General features: G+C 34.0%; 4 protein-coding genes and 1 long non-coding RNA gene across 6 annotated transcripts; 2 read left to right on the top strand and 3 right to left on the bottom strand.

The window, feature by feature from the left end:
* Positions 1 to 929: 929 nt before the first annotated feature.
* Positions 930 to 5846, top strand: LOC107466714 (putative pentatricopeptide repeat-containing protein At1g69350, mitochondrial). Of its 2 annotated transcripts, none has more exons than XM_016085725.3 (3): positions 930 to 1317; positions 2757 to 2850; positions 3097 to 5846. In XM_016085725.3, the coding sequence occupies exon 3, from the start codon at positions 3350 to 3352 to the stop codon at positions 5774 to 5776; it is 2427 nt and encodes an 808-aa protein (XP_015941211.1). In that variant the 5' UTR covers positions 930 to 1317; positions 2757 to 2850; positions 3097 to 3349; the 3' UTR covers positions 5777 to 5846. The 2 variants fall into 2 exon arrangements, with proteins under 2 accessions (XP_015941211.1, XP_015941219.1); XM_016085733.3 differs by having other exon boundaries at positions 2693 to 2850.
* Positions 5847 to 6813: 967 nt separating this feature from the next.
* On the top strand, positions 6814 to 7451 carry LOC127741429 (uncharacterized). The gene is made up of 2 exons (XR_008002503.1): positions 6814 to 6955; positions 7153 to 7451. It is a non-coding gene; the product is annotated as an uncharacterized LOC127741429 (long non-coding RNA).
* Positions 7452 to 11229: 3778 nt separating this feature from the next.
* Positions 11230 to 21678, bottom strand: LOC107467244 (soluble starch synthase 3, chloroplastic/amyloplastic-like). Its single transcript, XM_052251741.1, is given in 16 exon segments — positions 11230 to 11911; positions 12283 to 12406; positions 12691 to 12802; positions 12892 to 13023; positions 13729 to 13911; positions 14382 to 14510; positions 14985 to 15155; positions 15577 to 15682; positions 16704 to 16813; positions 17144 to 17198; positions 17505 to 17733; positions 18225 to 18495; positions 19235 to 19449; positions 20039 to 21118; positions 21298 to 21355; positions 21541 to 21678. Coding segments are annotated over 16 exon segments (3270 nt in total). The 3' UTR covers positions 11230 to 11754.
* A 3459-nt stretch (positions 21679 to 25137) lies between these two features.
* Positions 25138 to 27555, bottom strand: LOC107466745 (pentatricopeptide repeat-containing protein At1g11710, mitochondrial-like). The gene is made up of 2 exons (XM_052259860.1): positions 27292 to 27555; positions 25138 to 27177 (listed from the first exon to the last, which is right to left on the bottom strand). Exon 2 carries the CDS (start codon positions 27136 to 27138, stop codon positions 25969 to 25971), a length of 1170 nt encoding a protein of 389 aa, XP_052115820.1. The 5' UTR covers positions 27139 to 27177; positions 27292 to 27555; the 3' UTR covers positions 25138 to 25968.
* On the bottom strand, positions 25174 to 25818 carry LOC127740606 (pentatricopeptide repeat-containing protein At1g11710, mitochondrial-like). The gene has a single exon (XM_052251740.1). It carries the CDS (start codon positions 25816 to 25818, stop codon positions 25174 to 25176), a length of 645 nt encoding a protein of 214 aa, XP_052107700.1.
* Positions 27556 to 27567: the final 12 nt, after the last annotated feature.

Here is a 27567-nt window from a genome sequence, read left to right as displayed (position 1 = left end):
TATTTAAAATATTTTTATTGCAATAAATAATAATATACTATTTCTAAATTCATTTTCAAAAATACATGTTAAGAAAAAGGATGGATATTGTTCATACCCTGGCCCAATACCAAGGCCCAGGTCCAACTAAAAGGCCTAATCTAAAGGGTTAAGCCTAGCTAAGCGCCGCCTTTCACATAAGAAGTCGGTGTCATTCACGACTTGATTTAAAGAGGTCGGATGTGAGATTAGCTGGCAGATAAACACTCATTCAAATGAGTAACCGCCCCTAAAATCTCTCTAACCGCCTCATAAAGCCATATCTTAACCTCCCCAAGATAATAGGGACGGTTACCACCCTAAAGATATGGCACTACACCAACGGTGGTTATTGGCTCGCCTCTATAAATACCCTGACACCCCTTCAGGTATCTCTAAGTCCAATACTCTCTAAGACCTGCTTGCACCCTTGCTAACTTAGGCATTGGAGTGTCTTTGCAGGTACCACCCCCCATCTCCCGCGAGCACAAGTCGGACGGAGCCTCCCGAGTTGCGGACCTACCCGGAGTTCTCCTCCATCACACACTTGGGCCGCCAAACGCCATCCGTATTATTAATCTCCGGTTACCTACCGTAACAAATCTCTAATTAACTTCTAAATTTTAATTGTGTAATTAACAATAATATTCATGACATCAGCAATAAAAATTTAGAATAAAAAAAATTTCAACAATAGCTTTTAATAATCGAGTAATCAACAATGATGAAAAACCATAATTCTAAAAATTGGACTGGTCTGACCGGTCTAATCACAAACCAGACATCAATGTTATTCGACTCAACGTCAAAAACTGATGTCCTTAAAACTGGCTAAAATTGATGAACCGGCCAAGAACCAGCTAGTTAGACTGAACCGGGATCCAACTGGTTCTCGTGAAGCGACGTCATTTTGCGCGTTGTAAAGAAAAAGAACGCGCTAGGTTCTCCTCAGTCCTCACCCCCATTACTCCGGTGCCGGCTGCGGCGGAGACAATAAACGCTAACGGAAGGTATCGATCCTGGTTCTCACAATCTCACCTCACCTTCATTCCCTCAAAAGTAACCCTAGCCTCCTCCACCGCCGCCGCTGTTCTTCTTACTGCTGCTGTCCATCGCGCTCAAAATCTTTGTCTGTCATTCATGCTCCAGCCTCTCTCCTCATTAGCCAATCTCCAGCTTCTTCGTCGTGCTCGTTGAGTCGGTGTGCTCCAAGTCTCCAATCCCTCTTCCTGCTCACTCGCGCTTCGCCCGCCGTCCCTCGTCGTCTCGTCAACATTAAATTTCAAGTTTGGAATTTAGGTAACAACTTTACTCATCTTGATTCAATGCAAATGTTTTTGGCGGATTTGTGGTTCTAGATTTGGAACCAAATAAAGAAATTATTCTAAATGCATGGCAGTTTAGAAACTTGGCAACCCATGATCAGAAATTACTTAGTCACCCCAGTACACATACAATGTGAAATTACTCTATCTCATGCTAAATACATTCCTACAACTAGTTATAATGCACTGAGGTTTTGTTAAAATTGTTCTGAAAATCTTGATGAGTAGAAAAAATTGTACTGTGTTGTTTGTGCTGAGATTTTGTACTGCTACATACTTGGGATTCAGGGTTTTTGTTGATGATTTATTTGAGTCTTCGTCCGCCGCAGTCAGTGGTCGCTTCTTATTCGTTTTTTTTTTAATGCTCTTTTCAGAAATCATTGAATGTTTTGTTTTTATTGAATGATTATTGATTAGCTCTGACTGCTTTGTTCTGCTGTTGTTGTGTGGTTTATGATTTTTTGGGTAGTGATATGCTGCTGGTGATGTGCTGCTTTGTGTTTCTGTTTTGTGACTTAATTATGCCTAGATTGTGACTACTCTGTTCTTGCTGTCCTTTGAATGCTGGAAATAACCTTAGAATATGTGTAGATTGTCATGCTGTGCTAAAAATATATCCAAAATTTATAGTAGGGAGATCATTGTGCGTGATAGAGCATGATTTCACATATTTAAAGAGGGTGAATGTTCTTGCAGAAATTATTGGTGAATCCAGAAGTAAACAAATGCTTCTGATATCATTTTGATGTAGTTTCATAGATAAATTAGATACAGTTTTTCATTCTGTTGTACTTATTGTAATGAAAGTGAAAGAAATGTCTGTGTAGGCAAAGTTATGACTCTGGAAATTGACAATTTTTTGCACTTAATTCTAATATTCTTTTGTTATTATGAGAAAGGAACATGTAAAGTAGCAATTGCAGCACACTTATAAACTCAATTAAGCACTAAAAGTAACGAGAACCATGTCACAGGAGCCGATATGTTGAAGCAATTGAAACTAATCCATATGCTGAAGAACGACTATCTTGTCAAAAGTTGCATCTATAATTTAAAACAAAGGCTCTAAAATAATGCAGCATCACAAGATATATTCAGTTAACTATGAACTATCACTGTCCAGCATATAATTTATTTATTATTTTATTCTAAAACGTTTTTTTTAGTTAAATCACGGTTGGATCGGTTGGACCAATGAACCAGTAAACTAGTGACTAGAGCAGTTTGATGACCGGTCCTGTTCTTAGAACTTTGAATTTGGTTTGAATTTCTTTCATTTAATATGAGTTTTTTTTAATGGTCTGGTTTGGATTGGGTTTAAAATCCAAAATCTGAAATTTTTTGCACAGCCCTACTGGCATGCATAAGTGTCAAATATTCAAAATAAATACATCTAAGTATCAACAATTTCAGCAAAACAAGCAATCCAGAGAAAATCATCAACAGAGTCAAGCATTGTCAAATCTTTCAGCAACAATGAGCAGTTCAACAACAGTCATCAATAACAGTTAAGTATTGAGTTCTAATTTGGTTGGTTGATTCTTACTACTACATAGTTCAAAAATGCAGTTTTTTTCCCCATAAGAGTAGAATGCATTATGTGTGTTTAAAAATTTGCAGCTGCTGAATAATAGAGTATCAACTAGAATGGTTAATTGTAACTTTAGTGGACGTTTGGATTTTTACCCTGAGCTGTGATCCGCCATCCTTATCACAGTCGAGGTTACTAATTTCCTTTTTTTTTCTATTTCAGGTTCAGTCCCTGTTTGAGGTTGATATTAAGCAACTTCCAGAATAGATTGATATTATGGAAGTAATTTTGGTTTTCGAATCACACTCTCCATTGGAGGCTCTTTTAGTTCGCGCGCACAACACATTAGCCTCACTAGCTTGTAGCCCCTTTCACCTCATCTTCTATGATGTTCTTCTTCCTCTTCACTTTCTTTTCTAGTTTCTCTTTCTATCTTCACCTTCTAACTTTAGCAACCAAATAACACAAATATAAGATGACACTCTACATGCCATTGTTCAGGACATGTTCTACATTAAGATCACTCACCCAGCTCCATGCCCACCTTATCGTAACTGGACTCCACAACGACCCACTTCCCTCCACAAAGCTCATTGAGTCATATTCTCAAATGGGTTCCCTCCATTCATCAAGGCTCGTTTTTGACACCCACCCATCTCCTGATTCCTTCATGTTAGGTGTCCTCATCAAGTGTTATCTCTGGAACCACCTTTTTCACCAAGTGGTTTCACTCTACCATAGTCACATTCACATGGGTAGCTTCGTTTTTGTGTACCCTTCTGTTCTGAAGGCTGTCTCTGGTGTTGGGGACTTGGTTACCGGAAGAAAGGTCCATGGTACGGTGATTAAGTCCGGCCTCGAAGCAGATGCTGTAATTGGAACCTCGTTGTTGTGTATGTATGGTGAATTGTGCTGTTTGGGTGATGCCCAGAAGGTGTTCGATGAAATGCCTGAGAGGGACTTGGTTTCGTGGAGTTCTGTTATCTCTTGTTATGTTGAGAATGGAAGGCCCAGTGAAGGGTTGAAGATGTTTCGCCGGATGGTTTCGGAGCAAATTAGTCCTGACAAGATCACTTTGCTTAGTGTAGCCGAAGGTTGTGCTAAAGTTGGTTGCCTGAGGCTGGTGAAATCAATCCACGGGTATGCAATTAGAAGTGACATGGTTGGTGATGCCAGTTTGAGTAATGCACTTATCATTATGTATGGCCAATGCGGTCACTTGCGAAGAGCAGAAGGGCTCTTTAAATTCGTTGCTGATCGAAGTACTGCCTGTTGGACTTCTATGATTTCGTCCTATAATCGAAATGAGTGCTTTAGAGAAGCACTTGCGAGTTTTATCCTGATGCAGGAGTCACAAGTGGAACCAAATGCAGTGACAATGATTAATGCTCTGTATTCATGTGCTAGATTAGGCCGGTTGAAAGAGGGGAAGTCAGTTCATTGCTTTATTTTAAGAAAAGCAATGGATTTAGGAGATCTTGATCTCGGTCCTCCGCTAGTGGAGTTTTATGCTGCATGTTGGGAACCAAGTAGTTGTCATAAACTTCTTTATATAACTGAAAATATTGTGTCATGGAATATACTTATATCGTTTTATGCTAGGGAGGGTTTACATGACAATGCAATGGTACTCTTTGCTAATATGTTGGGTAAGGGGTTAATGCCGGACTCATATAGCCTAGCAAGTTCTATTTCAGCAAGTGCGGGCATTGGTTCGATAGAATTCGGACAGCAGATACACAACCATGCCTTGAAAAGAGGCTTCATAGATGAATTTGTTCAGAACTCCTTGATAGACATGTATTTAAAATGCGGCTTTGCAGACTTGGCATACCTGGTTTTTGACAAGATTACAGAAAAAAGCATTGTGACATGGAACTGCATGATTTCTGGGCTTTCTCAGAATGGGCTTTCGGTAGCAGCACTCAAACTATTTGATCAGATGTACTTCAATTGTCTGAAAATTGATGAAGTAACCTTGTTATGTGCAATTCAAGCTTGTTCCAATTTGGGCTATCTTGAGGAGGGAAAATGGATTCATCATAAGATCATTGTATTTGGTGTACAGAGTGACCTTTATATTAATACAGCTTTGATTGATATGTATGCCAAATCTGGAGACCTTCAAACAGCCAAACAAGTTTTCGATATCATGCCAGAGAAAAGCGTGGTGACATGGAGTGCCATGATTGCTGCTTATGGTGTACACGGTCAAATGATTGCGGCTGGTTCACTCTTCACAAAAATGGTAGAGTCAGGCATCAGACCAAATGAAGTAACCTTCATGAATATCTTATCTGCATGCAGGCATGCTGGATCAATGGAGGCTGGAAAATTCTATTTCAACTCGATGAGGGATTATGGCATAGAGCCTAACATAGAACATTTTGCCTCTATAGTCGACCTCCTAAGCCGCGCTGGCGATCTTGATGGAGCGCACAAAATAATTAAATCAATGCTCTTCCCTATAGATTCTAGCATATGGGGAGCTCTACTTAACGGATGCCGAATTCACGGTAGGAAAGACCTGATTCGACAAATCAACAAAGACCTTCAAGAAATAAGCACAGATGATACAGGGTACTATACGTTGTTATCTAATATATATGCCGAAGGAGGATACCTCCAAGAATCCAGAGCGGTGAGAACAAAGATGGAAGGGATGGGACTAAAGAAGGTTCCTGGGTATAGCACCGTTGAGGTTAATAGGAAAATCTACAGATTTGGAGCTGGGGATGCTTCTGAATGTAGAGAAATTTACATGTTTGAAGAACACTTACGAAGTTTGGGACAACTATGTGACATAGAAGGATATAATAGTATATTTTCTGAGGATTATACTGTTAAGAGCTTGCAGAGAAAAGCTAGTAGTTATATTTGCAATAAATTGGTCACACTTTAGAAATAATGGCATACTTTAAAAACTTAAGGACCTTTTCCAAAACCTTTTAGAAGTAGAGTCAAATTTAACCTTTTGTTATTGTTAATGATTGATGCTTGCTTGATCATACCTAGGTAAATTACATTAAGCTCCCTTGTTAAGAAACATTACACTCAACATGCGTTGATTGCTCATGCCTATATTGATCACCCCAAAAAAGAGGCCAATGTAATGTTTAGTGTGACATTCTATAAAATACAAGAATACAGTGTTCTATAATTTAAATAAGATATCAGATATATTTACAAATAGAGAGGTAGCATATGTATTATCGCCTAACTCAAACGAGGTTAGCACCAGTTAGTATTATGCCTCATAAGATGGAGAAACCCTAAACTTGAACCAATCTCCTGCTGCATCATGCTAAAGCTTTTGTCACATGAAAGATGTTACTTGGACAAATTTCATCACCAACTATTATGTGAATGTTACTGCAAGTTTTTATTTTTTATTTTTTTTTTTCTAGTATTCTGCTTCTATTTATAATATATTAAAAATAAACTAAGGTAAACTTATGCCTGAAGGCAATTAAAGTCATTTTGCAATCCTTATTTTCGTTATGCTGAGAGCTTTTGTTTAGCATGATAGTCAATTTTGGGTCTAGTTAGTAGGAACTGGTTGGGGTAACTTGCCTCAGTAGGATTGGTGGTGTTTGGATTTCAATTATGGTGCTTTACAGGTCAGTAGTTTGGTCAAGAAAGGTGCTCAGAAAATAACACTTAGTATTGGTGATGGGGCCAATGATGTTAGCATCATTCAAGCTGCTCACCTTGGTGTTGGCATAAGTGGCTTAGAGGGGATGCAAGCTGTGATGGCCAGTGATTTTGCTATATTGCCCAGTTTCGATATCTTGCCGACTTGCTTCTTGTTCATGGCCGGTGGTCATATCTTCGAATATGCAAGGCGTTACATTTTTGCTAATTATACAGTTGTTTATGTGACTTTTTTCTCCTGTTTCAGTGTTTGTAACACCCTTGAATTTGGTTGTTTCAGGTGAATCTCACATTCACTCTAACCCAATTTTGGTTTACATTTCAAGCTGGGTTTTCTGGCCAGAGATTCTATGACGATTGGTTTCAGTCATCATATAATGTCATCTTCACAGCACTGCCTGTGATCATTGTTGGACTATTTGACAAGGTGGCATATTATCTCCCTCATTATTTCTGATAACAACTCAACTTTCAGGAAGTAAAGCAATGGAATTTTAGTAGCACTGTCTAGTGTAGAAACACACACCATTTGCTTGTTCCCATTGCCTTAAGTGTTTGACTAGTATCAGCTTTACGGTAAACCCGTAATTTCATGCTTTGATTATTTACTTGTACCTTTGCCAGGATGTCAGCGCTTCTCTGTCCAAGAAGTATCCTGAACTATACATGGAGGGAACAAGAAATGAGTTTTTAAGTGGAGAGTTGTGGCTATATGGCCTTTTTTCTCTGTTCATATCTTGTCTATGCATGCTATTTGTGGGAGGTATCATTCCTCCATTGGGGATGCATGACTAGTTTACATAAGGATGCATCACTTTGGCATGAAACATTACATACATTGATTGTCACAAAAAAGAGTCCTTTAATCAAAATATCGATGTTATTACCAATTTCCACTTTCAAGAACTATATACATTTTACTATATTCGTGATAGTCTTTGCTGCATTTGCTTTAATGATAATCACTTTCACAACATAACCTTTTTATTTTTTTTGTGTCCTTTTTTATTAATGGACACTTGCATCTGTGGTATGAGTGGACTAATAAGGAAGCCGACAACTGAAAAGAAAAGCATACTGGGTTTGCTTTCGATTCACCTGGTGGCGAGTCATTTTTTGCCGCACTACTTGGTGTATTTGCTCCAACAAAGGCATGAGATGTTGCAAGACGTGCTAGCATGAAATCTCGGCCAAAGATTGGACATAAGTAATCAGACAACAAAGAAACTTGGAGGAAGATGCTTGTACATTGACCGTAGTTTTGGTTTTTCATTGAGAGGCAGCCTAGGATTGTTACAGATGTATATTCCACTATTTTAGTTTCTCACATCCATATTTTCCCCCCTAGAAAAAGAAAAGTGTGAATCAATTTTCATTTGTCCTAGGTACACCGGCACAAATAACACCCTTAAGCTCACGGTTTCTTCTTTTGGAAAAGATAATTGATTCCAATCTGGAATACCTTTGCTTCCAGGCATAATCAAAATTCAGAGCCTGTGACAAAATTTATGCTTAGTATTAATATAACTAAAGAAAACATAAACCTGGTAATATTCGAGTAATGATTTATTAATTATCCTTCTCTTAATCCTACAACAAGGAAAGTATCATATTCATTCAATACCTTGCAAACATAAGAAGGCATAAACACTTGTTCTAACTTGTGGAAATTAGAGATCCGATTAAGAGAAGAAATAACCAGACAAACCTTGGAAAATCTTCTCATCTTTTATCTAGTGGCGGAATTTTCGTTAATCCGACTAAGATTGAAGTGATTTTTAGCTTGTCTTACTCTGCTACGGTGTGGAAATTTTCTCTTTTTTTGATTACATACGTTTTTATAGGAAGTTCATTAAGGACTTTAGCAAGATTGTTCTACTGTCTTCAAAATTGTTCAAAAAAAATGTGGAATTTGAATTTAATAAGGGTTGTAAGAAAGCATTCAACAAGCTCAAGAAAGCACTCACCACTGCTCCAAGTAGTTCGGATTGGAATCTTTCTTCTAAGATCATGTGTGATGCCTCAAACTTTATCATGGATGATGGTAGCATCCCTTATTCCATAACTTATGCTTCCAAAACTTTTAGATGTGACTTAATTCAACTATACCACTAAGAAAAAAGAGCTTTTACCTATTGTTTTTGCTCTTGACAAATTTAGACTATATTTATTAAACTCCAAAATAGTGATATATTCTAAAGTATCTATCAGAAAATCAAAACTTAAATTAATTAGGTGGATGTTGCCCTTACAAAAATTTGATTTGGATATGAAGAATAAGAGTGAGTCACAAAATTTGGTAACATACTACTTGAGTTGTTTTGAGAAAATAAAGTGACTCATTTTCTATCATTATATTTGGGAAAAAATTATTGATATTAAACTTTGTTCAATTTAAAATTATCTGAAGATGAGGAAGTACTGATATTAATGTTTTTCTAATACATGTTCTATTTTTTCTCCTTATATTATAATATCAAAATATAATACTGACAAAAAAAAATAGATACATAATAAAAGAGTGAAACCAATGTTACAAGACTTTCAGGTTGGTAATACTTTTCCTTTGAACAAATCAATGAATAAAATGCATCTTTATTTTTTTTATTTTTCCCACCCAAAAACTTCTTTTCAAATTCAATGGTATATTTAACATGGCAATGTTCTCATTCAAAAGTCAAAACTAATTAATATTGCCAAACTCAAATATCCGAGCATATTCATTTGCTAGTGGAGGAGCTTTGTGAGACAAATTAGGAAGGCATGTGACACACAACTAACCTAGCATGAGTACAGTAGGTGAATTGCATAAGTCAATCTCTAATATCCAGAGTTTATGCTCTAAAAGTTGAAATTTTTTCACTTGAGTTGAAGGCTTGAAGAACAAGTGAATCTTAAACGACCCAGTCAAATAAAAGCGGCCAACATATATTAGATGAAATAAGCACCGGTGAATTTGAAATGACCCAATCGGAGTAAAGCAGATACATAATTAACTTGTGTCTAAAAGAGGTTCGAATTACAGTTGTTCAAAGCACATGAAAATTTCATTCCGATAAATTGAATGTCATGACTCTCAACGAGAGTACAATGTTAGTACTCACTGGATCAATATCAATACTCTTCTTGAGTTAGGAAGAAAAATTTTAAATTGAACTAAGTTTATTATTAATTTATTAATTTTTTTAAATACAATAATAATTATTTTTTTATAATCTTAATTAATTAAGTAATTTAAAATAATGTTTAAATTAATTTTTAAAAAATGAGTTATTATCTAAATTTATTTTAAAAAATTTTATCAATCAAATTAGTTCTTAAATATTATAAATTAATCATTTTTATCTTTATGTTACTAAGTTAATAGTTCTATGAAAGATTCATTGATATTATAAATCATTAACTAACAGTGACCTAATGTGTTTAATTAGAGGCTAAACAAATGTTTTTATAAAAATCTATCAATTTAGTTTATTTTTTCAATTAAATAAACCTTATCCTTATTCCTAGTATAACCTAGGTGTCATGTATGATGTGAACGTTTCATATAATTAATCATTAAGAAAATTGTTAAGTGAGTGATCGAATGACAAAAATAATTAATTTATAATTTAAAAAAAATCAATTTAGTTGATAAATTTTTTTAAAAATAATTTAAAGAATAAATAATCTTTTTAAGAATCAATTTAACAATTAATCCTAAGTAATTTCTATGAACTTAACTAGTGATCCATCTTATATAATTACATGTTAATTTTCACTTTAGATAAAAAATAAATAAATAAAATTGTAATTTGCTAAGGACGCAATATTACTGGCATCATCGTCAAATTATTATAATAAATAATAACGTAGATTTAAATAAAAATTTAATTTGTATTCACTGCCTATCAAAATTTTTATACCTATTTCGTCCTATATTTCCCTTTAAGTAAGAACTATTGCAAATAAAAATTTAGAACTTAGTTGGTTATAACTTATAACTTATAACCCAGTTGTTGCATCGTTCATGTTTGTGCTTCGGACACCCAAATATTAGATAATAAATATTAAAATTTAGTTAATATGTGTCCTCATGTACCAAAATCAATATTTAAAATATATATTAACTAAATTCTAAATATTATTATAATTTAGCATCCAATATTCTTTAACATGAATTTTTTTTGGGTGACTTCTTTAACATGGATTTAATTTCTGTACACGTAGTACAAGAGTATTTTTACTATATTTTATAACAAGCAATCATAGGTTACACATGTAATTTTTCTTTCTTGAGACAGATCCTAAGTGTCAACTATTTTTATTACAGCCATTTTTTGGTATTCACTTAAACTTGGATTAAAAAAAAAAGAGATAAAAATTTATATTTACATACATATTTTTAGAATTTTCATATTTCTACACTCTATTACTTATTTAGTTGTCATTGCAAAGTGCAAACGATATAGACATACATATATCTCCTTTATCATATATACCTATTTTATTTGCAATGGCAATAAGTTGATAATAGAGTGTAAAAATATAAATAATTTCAAAAATGTATGTAAGTGTAAATATAAAATTTTATTTATTTATAATAGAAACCCCTTAAAGTTTTCAACATACATCGAGAATCCATGCTGGACTTCAGGCAATCCATTTTATAGTTACAATTTGTTACGGGTCACAATTGCATTACAAATCCAAAAAAAGGAGAATCACAAAGCTTCCAAATTAACATTCAGCAACAACAAGAATTCATGCAATTTCCCAATTTCAATGTTAACATCTGAATAATTGTCTTATTCTCCAAATAATTGCAATCACTACAGACTACACAACTTATAGGAGTTTCTCATTCTAACAATGTATAGGCATAGCTCGATCTTCCAGATCAAGTGTGGAATGGCAAGTATCGGTCAAAATTTTTTACTCTACACAACATTATTCGTTGCCAATAGACATTATTTAAGCTCAAGCAAAATTTGAACACCTTATACCTGTAAAACTATTACATCACAATTCAGGGGTTCAATAATCTAATTTGTCTAAAGGCATAGTCACTTATAAGTACCCAATTGTGTAGAAGAAAACTTATTTTATTGCAAGCTAATAAAAATGAACCATTTGAAGCTCATCCGTAAAAGCACGTCACCTCTTAATTATTTTCGAGTGGGATTCACCATATGCAATCAATTTATCTACTGCCACTTACTAGAAACCTGTACAAACGGAAGAAACTTAATTTGCACCTCCCTTTCCGTCTATTAACTTGCATGCGGAATGATAAAGCTCCAGATAGTCAAGAGCAGGTCGGTTCCACGACCAGTCTTGCTCCATCACTGCCTTGCATAAACTGTTAAACCAATCACGAGCCTCATACCAAGCTGATATTGCCCTGAAATAATCCATTGTAAAATTTATATTGCAACCACAAAAAAATATAGGACTAGAAAGCAGGTGTCTGTGTGTTTGCGCGAATAATGTAATTAGAAAAAAGGAAATTCCATTTCTTAGTAAGAATGAATTGTACGCATGTAACAAGGAAAGTGTATAATTGAGCTTGACATGCATAACATAAGGACCTTGTCCCTACAAGTGTTTTGCCCTGAAAGAATTTAGAATCCATCACGGATTATGATGGCGATGATTTTACTTCTGAAAATTCTGACAATGAAATGTCAACTATTGGAGTTGTACTGTTGAAAAATTTGGTTTTCTCAAGTTGGAATACAGATGCCAGGTCACACAGTACAGCATATAACTCACCTATTAAGAGCATAATCAACACCTCCAACATCAGCTCCATCAAAACTAAACCCATTTGGTTCATGACCCTGTGCCTCTGCTCTATCCTTGTCATGATCAACGTCAAATACAGTATCGTAAAGTCCTGCAAAATTATATTCAGATGTGTAACTGTACCAAACCATAGTGGAAAGAACATGAAAGCTGAATACAGATTCATTTCTATTTGTTCATATGATGGACATCACTGCTTGAAAGAAGCAAAACTAGACTATCAGATGCATTACCAAGGAAAAAATGAAACTGTATATCACATGTTAAGATATATGGACCTCGTAAACCAACCACACATAAGTTATATAAAATGATGGTACGCCAACAAGAAAAATTATTATTTAGCTGAATAATAATAATAAAACACGAACAAACCTCCAGTTTTTCGTACTACAGGTATTGAGCCATATCTCATTGCTGTGAGCTGAGTAAGACCACATGGCTCAAAAATTGAAGGAACTAGAATGAAATCTGCACCAGCATATATCTAGAACAAAAATGTTCAAATGAGCATCAATGCCCCCATTAGGCTGTACATAAAAACAAGGTAAAATGTTATCGAAGATTTTCAATTACCAAGTGTGACAGAGGCTCATTGTAAGAAAGACAGAATCTAGCATGGTCATGATGAGCGGATTGCAATTGACTGGCTAAATCCTCAAATTCGCGTTGAATACGAGGATCTGGAGCTGAACCAAGTAATACAACCTGCATTCAATTATTTTCACAACCCATGGTAAAGCATTTGAAGTAGAAAGCAAAATAAAAAAATTTTCCATATCCCAAGGTAAAGCATTGAAGTAGAAAGCTAAATAAACATTAGTATTCCTTGCTTTCAAATCAATCCTTTGATTATAATCAATAACAAGGATGGCCTAGTAGATTCTCATCTCGTCAGGCCCTAAGCCTTAACTCTTAACTCTTAAAGAGGATAAATATATGCAACTTTATCCCCACAATCAAAGAGCCTGTTCTGGGAAATAAACCCACAGCTTCTAAGTTACCAGGTTAACCACTGCCACAAGACTTACCCCCATTTGGCTTATAAGTTATAATCAATATCACAACAAAATAATCACATACCCAATGCAGAAAGATGTCTGAGGGGAAGATACCACTCATCATCTACAGTTAGCATCTCTAACCTAAACTGTTTAAAATCTGGATCTCTTACGAGACAACCCGAAACTGGCTTCTTATATATGTGATAGGATGATGAGGAATGAACCTAACACAACCTAGTCAAAGAAGCTTCGACTAATACCTTGTCAATTATCAAAGAACTACTTGATCTTAAAGCTTGACTATATTCTAGCAAAAATAATATTGTTGCAAGTCAACATTCTGCCATCATGCAGACATCATGTGTACATGATAGTTGCCTGTTGATATAAAACAGAAAAAGGAGACAACCTGTCCACCACGTTCTAGGGTGCGCCACATGGCATGCTTGATGAGATGGATTCCTTTCTGATGAGTTAACCGGGAAATAACTCCCACTAAAGGAAGATCACCTCTTTTCAAGCCAAGCCTTTGTTGCAAGGCTTCTTTAGCAGCTCTTTTGCCTTCAACAACATTTTCTGATGTATATGGTACCTGCAAAAAAGTTATATTGGAACTGGAACTATTCAAAACTAGATAATTGAAACTGTAAATATCCTCATAAAATTAATAAAACAACCAACTAGAAAATTAGTACAGGTCAGGTACAAGGGGTACACTAACGTTATTGCTATCAACTAATTGCGGTTGTTACCGAACTCAACAGCACACACTATTTCATCAGTCCATTTGAGTTACATAAGATGACGACCGTTTGCATTGTTTTCGGGACACAGATAATAACTAATATAAGATAGGAGTCATCAATCTAATCTAAGACAAACAAAAAGACAGGAAGAACAGATGGTTATTCAGCACCTATGTTGCATATGTATACAGATTTGAGTATCCATACATCTATACAATCTTTCAAAACATCAAGGAGAAAGTTTTGGGGTTTGGATTTAAACTTGACATAAATAAAATAAAACAAAAACAGACAAGAAACTCTGATTTTTACTTACAGGAATGAAATCATCATTATATGGGTCCCATATATCTGGGTCAATTCCATTTATTATACCATGGAACTTGTGAAGATGTGGAGCAACTGCAGGATTTCCAGCAACCTCCCTAGAGTAAGTGGGGGATACCTGCCAATATGTTCATTAAGAATATCAGATTACCAAAAAGATGGAAAATAATAATCAAGCTTATCCTACCTTCCAATACTACTGGTTCTTTAGTGTTAACATTCAAATGTGCATCTGTTGGCAAGATTTATATTGAAGGTATATTATGAGGTGGAAAAGATTTTCGTTTCATAGCATAGATTTGTAAGTGTGAGATACAACAAATTCTAGCTAGATGAGATGATATATGTCCACAATATTTTCCTAACCAACTTATTTTTTTTTCCCTTTCCATTAAATCGAATTTTTTTCCCCTTTCCATTAAATTGAGCTTTAAATATCTAAACATTACAGGGGTAGAGGGGGGAAATCACTACTATATGCTTGCAAATTCCTCTAACATATTGAGAGAAGAAATATGAAATTCAGAATGAATAAAGGAAATATTAAAGCTGAATAATAGTGCAACATGAAAGTTAGCAAACAAGTACTTACAGTTGTAGCCTTGTCAGCATAAGCCATAGCTTTTCCAATGAGTTGGGCTCCAAATTCAAGGTTATGAATTGTAAAGACAACCTTTGCTTTACTTAGACCATAATGTGTATACTGTTCTTTAGATAGCCATGCAACTGGTGCACTTGACCAATCGTGACAGTGGATTATATCCTGCCCATTGTCAAGAGACAATTAAATACAAAGTAGGAAACAAACTATTAATTAAATTAGTGTAGTCTTCTGCCAAAAAAATGACAAACAAAGGATTGATATTTGGTAAAGCAGTTGTTGCTCATATAATACATATTCTTTCATTGTATTTATTTTATGTATAGGAAGCTTTTGGTTTCAATTACACAAATAAATGCAAATAAATCTACTTTTCAGCTACTATCTCTCTGCAGGGCTGCTAATGAACCAGATAATAATTTCCCGCACTTTAATTTTTGGCTTTAGTGGAATGAGAGAGAATGTTGAGTCAGTAGTCAGTATCAATAAAATGCGCACTTTAAGTCCCACTCTTATGACAAGAAGAAACGTGTCATGGAAGTTATCTATAATACAGTTGAGTCACTAAAATGATATATCTTACAGGCTGAAATCCATTTTGAAGTAGAAATTCAAGAGCAGCATGACAAAAAAAACCAAATCTTTCAGCATCATTCTGACAACCATATACACAGCCAGTATTGAAGAATCTGCAGAAAAGAATATATAATCTTGTTAATGATCATCTTAAAAACAACGATCATGAAGGTAACAAATGCTTCAAAAAGATATACTTACTGGATGTGTTTATAAAGGCATAAACATTGCAGATACAATCTTAAAACCAATTATCAATATAGACTTCTGAGGTTTTCACAAGTGATAATGCCACATTGGATTTTTTTTTTCAGGTTTTTCATGTTTCCTTGTGATTTAATATGTTTCCACATGAAGAAATATCTTCCTGCATTCAACTGATTTTGAAGTGGTGATAGAGATTATCTCATTGGCCATGGTTGGTGCTCCACAAAAACTATCATTCAACCTTCTATTGTACTGCTTAATGTCTGCAAGAGTACTTCTGTAAAAATTACTCCATAATGAGACACACCTAAATAGCAGAATCTTCTAATACGTGAAAGTATTTAGTCCCCATTTTTGGTATTAAGTAGCTTAGATCTCCCTAAGTTTGTTGAAAGTGTACCAAGCGAATTTCTCATAAGCATGGTTTGATCACCATCACCCTACCAATTTTCTAAAAAGATGGTGCCAACCCTATCAAAGGAATGGACATCCAACAGGAAGATTACATTATTTACATGCAATCAAATGATCTCTAATGGAATCCAAACCTTAGGTTGTTATCAAGGAAATTTATTAATAAATAAATATCAAGTTCAACTACAAAATATAGTAAGTGCAGCTTATCTTTGCATGTCATATCAAGCCTCAAAGCAAGCATTACTCTAGCATAAAAATTCATCAATCACTGGATTTAAAAGTAAATACAAAGGTTACACACCATTGATTGTTAATAAATTACAAAGTAATTTCAGTTCCACATCTTCAGGGCAGATAAGAATTCAATATAGTTTACTTTGCTCTGATTAAAATCATCGAAGGTGCTAGCTCTTTAGAATTTCAATGTTTGTATGTATAAAACTACTCATGAGTTGAACCAATAAACCACAAAAAGTAAGAATTTCAAGGCTGGAGAACTAAAACACTTACCCATTTTGAGGCTCGAGAAAGTAGACAGAAAGGCCTTCCACTTTTCCATGCCAGACTTTTATTTCAGTCCCATTCCAAAAATAGGTTTTGTGAAAATTAAAGTCTTTTACCTGAATCAAAAGAAACAAGTTACAGCTATTACAGGAATAAAAATAACATGAACACACTTACACTATATAGATTTCAATCCAATATGGAGAAATCTCTAGCCATCTATAACTTTGAACAGAACCACTAAAAGAGATGCTTGAAGGTCAACCGCAAGGCATGCTCAACTCATAAAATTTGTCTTCCCCTCCCCCCACCCCCGCCGATTATCAATTAATTTCATTTAAGCTATATCACTCTTTGAAAAGAACAGACCAGAAAACTGAGAATTTAAATATCTAATGTGGAGTTTTAAGATGTAACAAGTGTCAAGGCAATAGAAAAAGGCTTACATTGCTCAGGTTCAAACAATCATACTTTGGAAGAACAATGTCGACATCCACCCCCCAAAAAAAAAATTATATATATATATACATACACACACATATGTATATATATGTATATATATTGACACCTAAAAGTCTAAAACTTTCCAGATGCTAACTCAACAAAAGTGAGAATTTTTCAATCACACAACATTTGAAATTCCCCTTTGTCATAGACAGGCATGCAGACAGTAAAAACAATCTGCAACTGGTGTGAAGATTTCTTTAATAAAGAGCTCAGAGCATAATTCTCTATGACAAAAATATTTTCTGCTTCGCACACAGGATAAATGGTAAGGTTTCTTCCTTGTAAATTCCAAAAAAAAAAAAAAATTGACAATAGAATGATAAGATAGACATAACATGAACAAGCTAACTTACCTTTGCAATTGGAGCCATCTCAACAGCAATATGGATGATATGCATAGGTGGTTCCTTCGCAATACCTCCAAAAACAGGTACATGATAATCCATTCCAAATTTATTGTCAAAAATTCCACCATCTTCTCTCTCAGAAAATACAAAGTCCATCATGTATGCATCTTGTGGAACCCTAACTGAAAAAGCATCGTAGAACTTATTCAGCAATAAGGGTAAGGCAGACACATACATTATTTCCATTTTTTTATTTTAAAAGAAATACATTATTTCCTTTAAGTCATGGACCTAAACCCGTAAAAATATTATGAAATTGTCCATCTTAATATGCTATTGTAATATGATACAATGTTCATGGACAACCATTCTGACAATAGATAGTAACTCATGCATTTCACAAATGCCCTAGAGCTTTCTTCATAACCTTTCACAAGAAAACACTCAGCATGTAGATCAATCGCTAGACTACAGCTTGGAAAACACCTTACGAACACAATCCATTAAATAGAAAGACCAGGAATCTGCTAACCACAATTGTACCAGCTAATTCTAGCAGGAGATAATAAAAAACGACCAAGCAACTAAATAAACATTAAAATCCCCAATACTAATACGTGACAGTTTAATAGGTTCAAATTATGTGTCAAATGTAAAGTAGGAACAGACTCACCAGAGGCTTTGACATGAGTAGTATTCTCTGCAGGCAACATTCTCTGAGGTGGCAATGGACCATTTCGATGGGTCCAACGATTAAATGAGCCTCTAAACCAAACCTCTGGTTTTCCATTCAGATTTGTGTTAGAGGGGTTATAAAATACTGTCACTGTGCTCCCTGCTTGAACATCAAGAGGCTCAGTAAAGACAATATGCTTTTGAGAAAGCAAAAATCTTTTCAAAGTTCTTTCCTTAGTTTCAGCTTTCATGAGAGCTGTTTTTTCAGCCTGCAACAAGAAAAAGTCCAATAACTAAGATTACCGGCTTGAACAGATGTCATCATTCAATTCTATTAAAAACCGAATTCAATTGTATTATGAATGAGTTCTTATATTTGAAATACACCGGTAAATTACATAATTAAATTCAATTCCATATTGTTTGGACTGTATATGAAATTAATTGAATTCTTTATTTTGAATATCTCGTCCTTCATGAATAAAAGAGGCAACATACTAGATAATGTTTAAGGGTGTTTTGGATATATTAATTTAAATTGTAAGTCTTACTGAAACAAATTAGACCTATCTTGGTCTAATTTACTTTTGAACGTTTTTACATAATTGAATTCTCTTTGCATTTTAATTACAGGCCAGGGAATTGAATTCAAATTCTTTATAAAATTCAATTCCAGGGATCTCCAAACAACCTGGAAACTAGAATTCTTGTCCGTGACATCTAATATTTCAGATAAACAGTGCATTAAGGATCAATCTAGCATAGCACAGCCATCACAGCTTAAGAATTCAAAGTATCAGCCTTACCAAAACCAACATGGTGAATTTCATATACTGTACATGAGATACCACATTACAATCATACATTCCCCACTAATTTTTCCATATTTTCAAATAGAAAAGAACATAAGCAGAAACAGACAGCCTAAATATTTTATTTATGCCAACATGGTATGTTAGCTAGAGCCTCATTATGGTAATCTGGAAGTCATTTCATGTAAAGACTAACCTTGGCACGTATAGCTTCCTCCCTTAGCCTCCTTTCCTGCTGGAGTTTTTGGTATACCAACTGCTCTTCCCCAGCCCAATACTCTTCATCAGGTGTGAACTTTGTGACACTAGCATGGAAGTCTTGACGGCGATTGTTATCATACACATTTGCTTTGCCAGGAGGACCATTAGCAAAGACCCAATCCAGGACAACGGCTTCATCAGGCACAACAACTGCATCAAATGAGAGAGAACTAAAGAAGTTGCTTTAACATCAAGATAATTCTAAGGAAAAGCTCAAGATTCCCATTTTTAATATTAAGGATATCATTGCAATAGCTGTTTATCTTTTCTTATGGCCTTAACAAGTAATTGACCCGACCTGCTTTGAACATTGATAACTTATTCTAAGCCACTTCCAAAAGTATCACATTTTGACACCTCACAAAAGAAATTTGTATCTCTCTTTGTCAGCAAGAATGCTGACAATAGAAACCAAAATAATGAGTTAGAAATGCTAATACAATTTTTAAAATTCAAATTTTGAATAAGATGGAGGATAACTACATAAATCTCCTAACCCCAAACTCTGCAAACACAATCATGTATCAACAGAACCATAAAATATAGCATTACATTACAACACATTTATATAGTTTTTTTAACTTCAATTACGTCTACAGATCTGTTTCTAAGATAAACAGATCTCACATAGCGGTTGTTCCTAACTTCCTACACTTTCTGTACCCATTAAAAAATTAATTTCAATGAACAAGATATAAAAGAACAGAAGATAAGGAATAGAAGATGTAAGTCAGCATACCATCAGCATACCACCAATCACCATCTTCTGAACCTGATTTGAGAAGCCTTTCAGCAATTGACAATCCATCCTTCCAATCATTATACCCGCCATGAATCCATACTTCATTTGAATGTGTAAGAGGTCCAGAGCTTCTGTTATAACATAATCTGACCGAGTCCTTGCCTTCAAATTCATTAGGTTCCACATACCAAACTGAGTCGACGGATTTCGCAGCCTTTTGCATCAATTGCTGCAACACTTCTCTCCTTTTCGCGATCTCCCCCCTAGCCAGTGACCTGTCCTCTTCTTGAGCAATTCTCTCTGCTTCAATTCGCCTCTGCTCTTCTTCCTGTCTTTCCCTTTCAGCCTGTTCCTTTGCCAGCCTTTCTGATTCTTTTCGTTTCTCGTCAAGTAAGAAATCTTCAAATGCATTTGCATTCATTCCACCAACAACAGGTATCGAGTAATCATTTTTGTCATTATTGTCATACACACTTTGCCCATTGAAGAACACAAAGTCTACCTTATAAGCTTCCATTGGAACATGCACCTGGCAAGACCACCAATCACCATTAATATGTGTTTTATTTAACCTTATAGTAAAAGGCTTCCACTTCCAATCATTAAATGCACCCATAATCAGAACATCTGGCTCATTACTTAAAATTGAAAGACTCCTGTTAAGGAACAGTTCTATATCTTGATTGGGCTTAACTACGGCAGGATATACAAACAGCTTGTTCCCCCGTGAAATGTTATCCTCTGCAATCGTCTCTATTTCTTGTTTACGATAATTTGCTTCCAACCCTAACTTGAAAAGATGTGAAGCTTCTTCTTCGTTTACTTCATCATCAACATGAATTTCTTCATAGTCTAGTGGCTTTGCCTCTTTATCTTTTCCATTCGCAACATCCCCAATGGAAGTGTCTACAACATTCCCCTCATCAATTGCAGAAACTTCTGCATGTTCTCCAACGGCGCCGTCTTCCTCGGCATTAATGTTAACATCAAGGGTTTTCTTATCATCCCCTGACACCTCACTAACTGTTGGGGTCAAAGAATCACCCTTGATTCCAGTACTTTTTTTTTTCCTCTTTCAATTGGTGATTTAGGTGTGAAACCCTTTGAACCAGGCCCACCCTTAGGCCTTGCAGGGGATGCTCTCTTCTGTCTCCTACGCGGAAAATCTAACAAAAGACAAAGGCCAATTACAGAAACGAAAACGGGTAGTTTGGGACATCATCACTATATAAGTATGACGAAGCAAAAGAACAAACCTGAAGAACTAGCGTTAATGCAAGAAGAAACACAACCAGCCTTGAAGTCACGTCTCCACTGAACACCGAAACAAATAAAGTGTGATTCGGAGATATTTAGCAAATGCATGAAATCGAGATCTAACAAACCACCGTTCGTAATGATTAAATTAAATTAGCATTAAGAAAGCATGAAATTGGAATGACTTCAGAAACCAAACAATAATATAAATATATATATCGCGGGAATAAGGAGTGACTGACAGTTGATGCTCCGTGAGGAGAGAAGAAAAAGAAGGCCGGAGCACCAAATGGCGTCGTCTTCTTCAGCTGAAAAAAGCTTCTTCTATCGCAAAACGCCGTCGTTTTGCAGTGCACTTGCAGTTGCAGCGACATCTCCATTCCTATTAGTATGCGCCTTCCTATTCCTTCCAATAATTCTTCCTCACAACAACTACACTATTACGTAAATTTAAATATACGAGCAATTATTCATCCAGCAATCATTCTCTCTTTGAATCTGTGCAACCAAAACAGTTAATCTTTCGTATTATAAATAATAAATTAATGTAATGCTGTAAGAATTAGGGAACGAAATAATATATAGTTGTAGTGGTACTGATAACGGCGGAGAAGAGTGTAGTATCTGGGCCATACGTTGATTATGATACTCTGTATGTTAGCCACATAGTATTGATTTTGGAGCGTTAAGGGGATCGTTGGTTTCTCTTTCGTTATGTTGTATTGATGAAATTGACGGTGGATGGTGATCTCGTGATTGGTGTTAACGTGGGGTTGGATGCAGAGTAGAGGAGACCAGAGATTGGCTGACGTGGTGAGAGAAAGCAACGGTGAGAAGGAATTGGTCTCAATTTGCGATTTGCACGTAAATTTCAATTTAATTTATGAAATCTTAATTTATTTATTTAATTTCTACATTTTATGAATTTGACTTGTATTATATTTTAAAATACTTTTGATGCATAAATATTTAAAGAATATTGACATTGATAATTGGATATTATATTAGACTCTATAAAAGAATTATTATTTTATAGTATTTATTAAAAAAAATTTCCAAAGCAAGACTCATTTTTTGGATATGAATTTTCATGATGTATTGAGTTTGTATGTTTTTAATTAATATGAAGCAATTTTTTTAAAAATTCCAAAATATAAATTAAAGATGTCTAATTAGAGAAAAAAAAATTGATAGTCTAATTTGAGAAGAGCTTAATTCAAATTTTGAAAATTTATAAATTTAAAGATTAGATTTGTGTAAGTTCATAAATCAAACGGTTGATTTTGTGTTTTAAATTTTTAAAAAGTTAAACTTTATAAATTAAATGGTCAGATTTGTGATCTCCATATTAAAAAAATACCAAATTTTACACATTATTAAAAAAAACTGCTATAAATCCAAAATCAAAATTAAAAAATACGAAAACATATGATACATATCATTTTTGGGATAATGTGAGTAAGAATGGCCAAAAAAAAACCCCAACAGGAAGTAATGAGATTTACAAATCTCTATAAAGATGGAAACTTATTCCGCAAATAAATGGAGACCGAAGTGAGGATTGAAATATTCACTTCATAAGAGATCCATACAATTCTCACGAAAAAAAATCTTAAATATTTTTATATAAGTTTATATTTAATGGCCTTTATTTTTTTTAAAGTTTTTTTAAGAAATAAATTAATGATATATATAATATTTAAATTTATCATAGCTAATTATTTAAATTTGTGTTATTACAAGAGGAGAATACTATCATCAAACTATAATAAAAAATTTTCTATTATATTTTATTTTAATTTGTATGTTGGAAATTTTTGTGTATATTAATTATGTTGAATTTTTGTTTGGATTATATTCTAATTTGATATATTTAGTTGAATAATATTTGATTTTAATTTTAGGATGTATCTACTATTTATCCTAAAGACATATGTTAAGACTACAAAATAAAAAAGTTTTTGTTAAAAATATAAAAAAATTTAAATTTTTAATGTATTTATTTTATATTCATTAAATGAAAACTTTTGAAATTTTTCATTAATAATAAGTTTATTAAGTGTTTTTAGAACGCAGGTTAGCTAAACCTATAAATTATGATTGTGTTATTTTTTTCAAAAAAAAATTAAAAAATATTTTTATATATATGTGAGTATTCGCTTCCTCTACAGAAAGAAAATAAAAAAAATCTATAATAAAATAAGACAAAAATAAAAAATATTTTACTAAATAGAATAGAAGAAAGAAAGAATTTTCTCATGTAAAATTTTATTGTCATTTTTAAATGTGAATCATATTTATAAAATTTAAAAATTAAAAATTAAAATTTCTTTAAAAGTTCAAAGATCAATTTGAGTATTAAATCCTCATTTAGATTCATGTCATCAAATGGAGGCTTGCTATGTAGGGAACTTCACACGAGGTTTGTGCCAATTGCCAAATCCAGACATGTATTAATTCCCTATTTGCATTAATTTATGGGTAAACTATTGTTTGTTGTCCTTTTGTTAGTTTTGGGTTAAGTTTTATCTTGTTTCTAGATTTTATTGCCATATTTTTATATTTTAATCAAAATTAAATATTTTTTCAAACATTTTTTATTCTTTAAATCTTTTTTCGGAATATTATTTTTTTCTTTTATTATTCTTTTTTATTCTTCTATTATTTTTACTATTAAACACTAATTACCATTATGGTTCCTATAATTATGATTGTTGCTGTTATTTAAAAGAAAATAATAATAGAAAAATGAATATGTTGGGAAAAAATTAATTTTAACAAAACTAAAATTAAATAAAATAAGATGTTTGAAATAAAAAAATACAGATATTAAAAACAAAATTAAAATTTAGCACTAAAACTTTATGCTTCATAAAGATTCACTTAAATTAACTGGAAAAAAAATTAAGTGAAATTTAATATGTGCTCTTATTTTGGTTTATATGAGATCTGTGTGATTTTATTCAAAGGCTCTGAGCAATTTATGCTTTCCTATTATTACGAGGTCAAAAATAAATGTGCGGCGATTATTTTTAGAATTACTACATCTCAGAATGTGATTATGTCTGAGTTAGTTATAACTGTCATTCTATTCTATTATGCATAGTTACTAGTTTATAATTATTTATGTAAAGTTTACACATCCAAAAATTCCAAAAACTACACATTCAATTTTTTTAAATTGTACATCTAAAATTTATGTTGACTAATTATTGGCTAATTTTTATTTTTCTATAATTTTATCCTATCTCAAAAATGCCTAAATGTTGCAATAACTGCAATCAGCTATAATTATATTAACATATATTATAATTTTATTATCTGGAATTTGACCTATTCTTTTTGATAAATTTATAAAAAAAAAATCATACTTGTATAAATTATTTAAATCCCTCATTATTGTTGCATTTTACTTTATCGAGTAAATATTCTAACATCAAAGAATATAGATATATTTTTCCCATAGAAAATACAGTGGCTCACAATCCTCCAGCTAAGCGTATAAATATAGAAGGTTCTTTACATGAATGAATGGCTAAAACAAAAAAAAATTATGTTATTCAAGAATCAAAATCCAGCAATAAGAGCTACGTATATTTTTATTTATAAATCATACATAATAAATCAAGCTGCATATCAATTTATGTATCAAAAATTAGCAAAATGCACTTCCAATGTACAATAGTTAATATATAATTAAGAGAAGATAAGCTAATGTAGGACATCAAAATTAAAATGAAATAATATGAATTAATAGAAATGTGGTTGGTACACCAAAGAATGAATGGTATGATCTGTTAGTATTAAAAAAAAAGGAAAACAGGAAAAGTCACAAACTGTGAGACCGAACAACCTTTTACACTGCTATACATGTATTATGATCTTTTCTTTCTTCCTTCTTCTAAAAGAAGTGGTGCTACAATGGTATCATATGTTTTCTGGTGAGGGACTACTCCCTTTAGAATCATGTAGTCATGCAATGCAATCACCTCATCAGGACTACATGTCTTGATAAAGTGAGTAACAAGTGTAGTGTATGTTACAAAATCAGGACAAATACCCTGGACAATCATCATCTTCATCAATTCTTTTGCTTCTTCCTCGCAATCACACTTGCAGAGAAGGTTTATCAGTGTATTATACGTGACTCTATTCGCAGAAATTCCCAAGCTCTTCATTTCCATAGTCAAATTAAACACTTTATCAATCTGTCCGCCCGTGCAATATCCACTAATTAAGGTATTAAAGGTCGTCGCATCAAATAATCTTCTCTTTCGTAATTCATCAACTATGTATTTTGCAGCATCTATTGAGGCCATTTTGCACAGACCATTAATGACAGAATTGTATATTGTCAAGTTAGGCTTCTCATCCATCTTTATCATCCAATCAAAAACTTGAAGCGCATCGTTTGTGTTACCTAATTTACAATATCCATCAATCACAGTTCTGTATGTATAAACATCAGGAGTCAGGCCACGGATAATCATGCTGCCCAATAGTTGCTTGGCTACTGCCATATTTTTCCTTTTGCATATATAGTTAAGAAGTATATTGTGAGAAAAAGAATTCTGTATTAGATTATGTTCTAAAATCTGGCTATGAAGCTTAAGAGCTTCAGTCAGATATCCATTTCTGCAAAGGCCTTTGGTAAGGATTGCATAAGAGTACTAATCAGGGCATATATGCTTATCAATCATGTCAGCTAGTAGCAAAGAAGCTTCCTCAATACCTCCTTCACGATAAAGCCAATGTAAAATCGAATTGTAAACAACATTATTAGGGACCAATCCCCTTTCCACTATTACATCACAGAGCCTCAATGCCTCCTCCAAACTTCCCCACCTCGCATACTCATCTATCAAAGTAGCATATGTCCGAACACTCGGCTCTATATCTGCCTTGACCATTTTATGAAGCATCTCTTCTGCAAGTAATAATTTCCCATTCTTGCAGAATCCGTTGATTATGGAGTTGTAAGTAACAGAATTGGGCCAAACAAAATCCCCTGACATCATGGTCATATTTTTAAAAAGTTTCAAGGAAAGACCCAAGTTGCCAATCTTGCACGCCGTATCTATGATTATGTTAAACGAGACTACACTGGGGAAAATTTCACCCTTCATCATCCTATATAACACTGAAATAGCTTCCACTAGTCGGTACTCCTTACACAGAGCATAGATAACCAAATTAAAAGTATTCACATTTTCTATGTAACCAAAAGAACCCATTCCTCTATACAAATTCCAAAACCTATCGATTTCATTCAATTGCAACAAGTGATTTAGGAAATTGTTCCAAGCATGAATAGTAATGAAACAATCCCGGCTCCTTAAATTATAGATGACATCATAAGCACCTTCAGTAGCCCCAACCTGAGTACAACCCCTCACCAATGCATCAAAAGCCGCAATACTAGAGCAACATCTTCGATAACTCTCTACCAATACTTCCAACAACACCAATGGAGGAGTGCCCTCTTCAGTAATCAAGTTTCTCAAAAGAAATAATACCTCATCAAATCTTCTTGACTTCACCAGCACATGAACCAAAGTGCAACAGGAATCTAATGAGTGAGAGAACAACCCTCCAACCCAGTTATAAAAATCTAAAGCCAACTGTGGCGAGTTTTGGAACTCGCAAACAACTCGGCTCACCAAGGAGCTGGTGAGCTTGGGGGATAGTCGCTCCAACACACTCCATCTCCTATGCTTCAAGTTAACACAAATAGCTCTGAAAACAATATATCCAGAACTTGGGTTTAAGAAACGCTTACCAGAATGAAAAGCTCGAGCCAAATGGTTACGACTTTTGGATGAAAAGAAACTCAAAATCATACCACTTCATCGAATAGCCAGCCAAATACTACGTGTACACTGTTTATTAAAATAATTATAAAAAAATCTTTAAAGAGAAAATACATAATGGATAAAACTAAGGAATATAAAATAGGGAAGAAGTAAAAGTTTAAATTTTAGCTGAGGAATTACCTTGAAAAGCTCCTTCTGCCGCCAAAAAAGAGTGAGCTCTCCTTTTTTTTCTTTTGGTCAAGGAAATGGGTTGGGCACACCCACTCCATCGGAAACAGTTCCAGACGATAGAAGACGCTACGCGAAAAAGAATCGGCAGAGGCCGTCACAGGTGGCCAGCGCAGTGGAGGAAAGGAGTACTCCGTAACCAAGCTGTAGATGATGGATGGCAGGAAGCATCAAGCGAAAACCCAAGAGTCCATAACAATTTCAAAACAACGTTATTGACTGGAGTCT

This window comes from Arachis duranensis, chromosome 1 (assembly GCF_000817695.3).
Source record: "Arachis duranensis cultivar V14167 chromosome 1, aradu.V14167.gnm2.J7QH, whole genome shotgun sequence".
NCBI classification, from domain to species: Eukaryota; Viridiplantae; Streptophyta; class Magnoliopsida; order Fabales; family Fabaceae; genus Arachis; species Arachis duranensis.
Note: the sequence above shows the minus strand (reverse complement) of the source record. Positions and strands in the feature narration are given on the sequence as shown.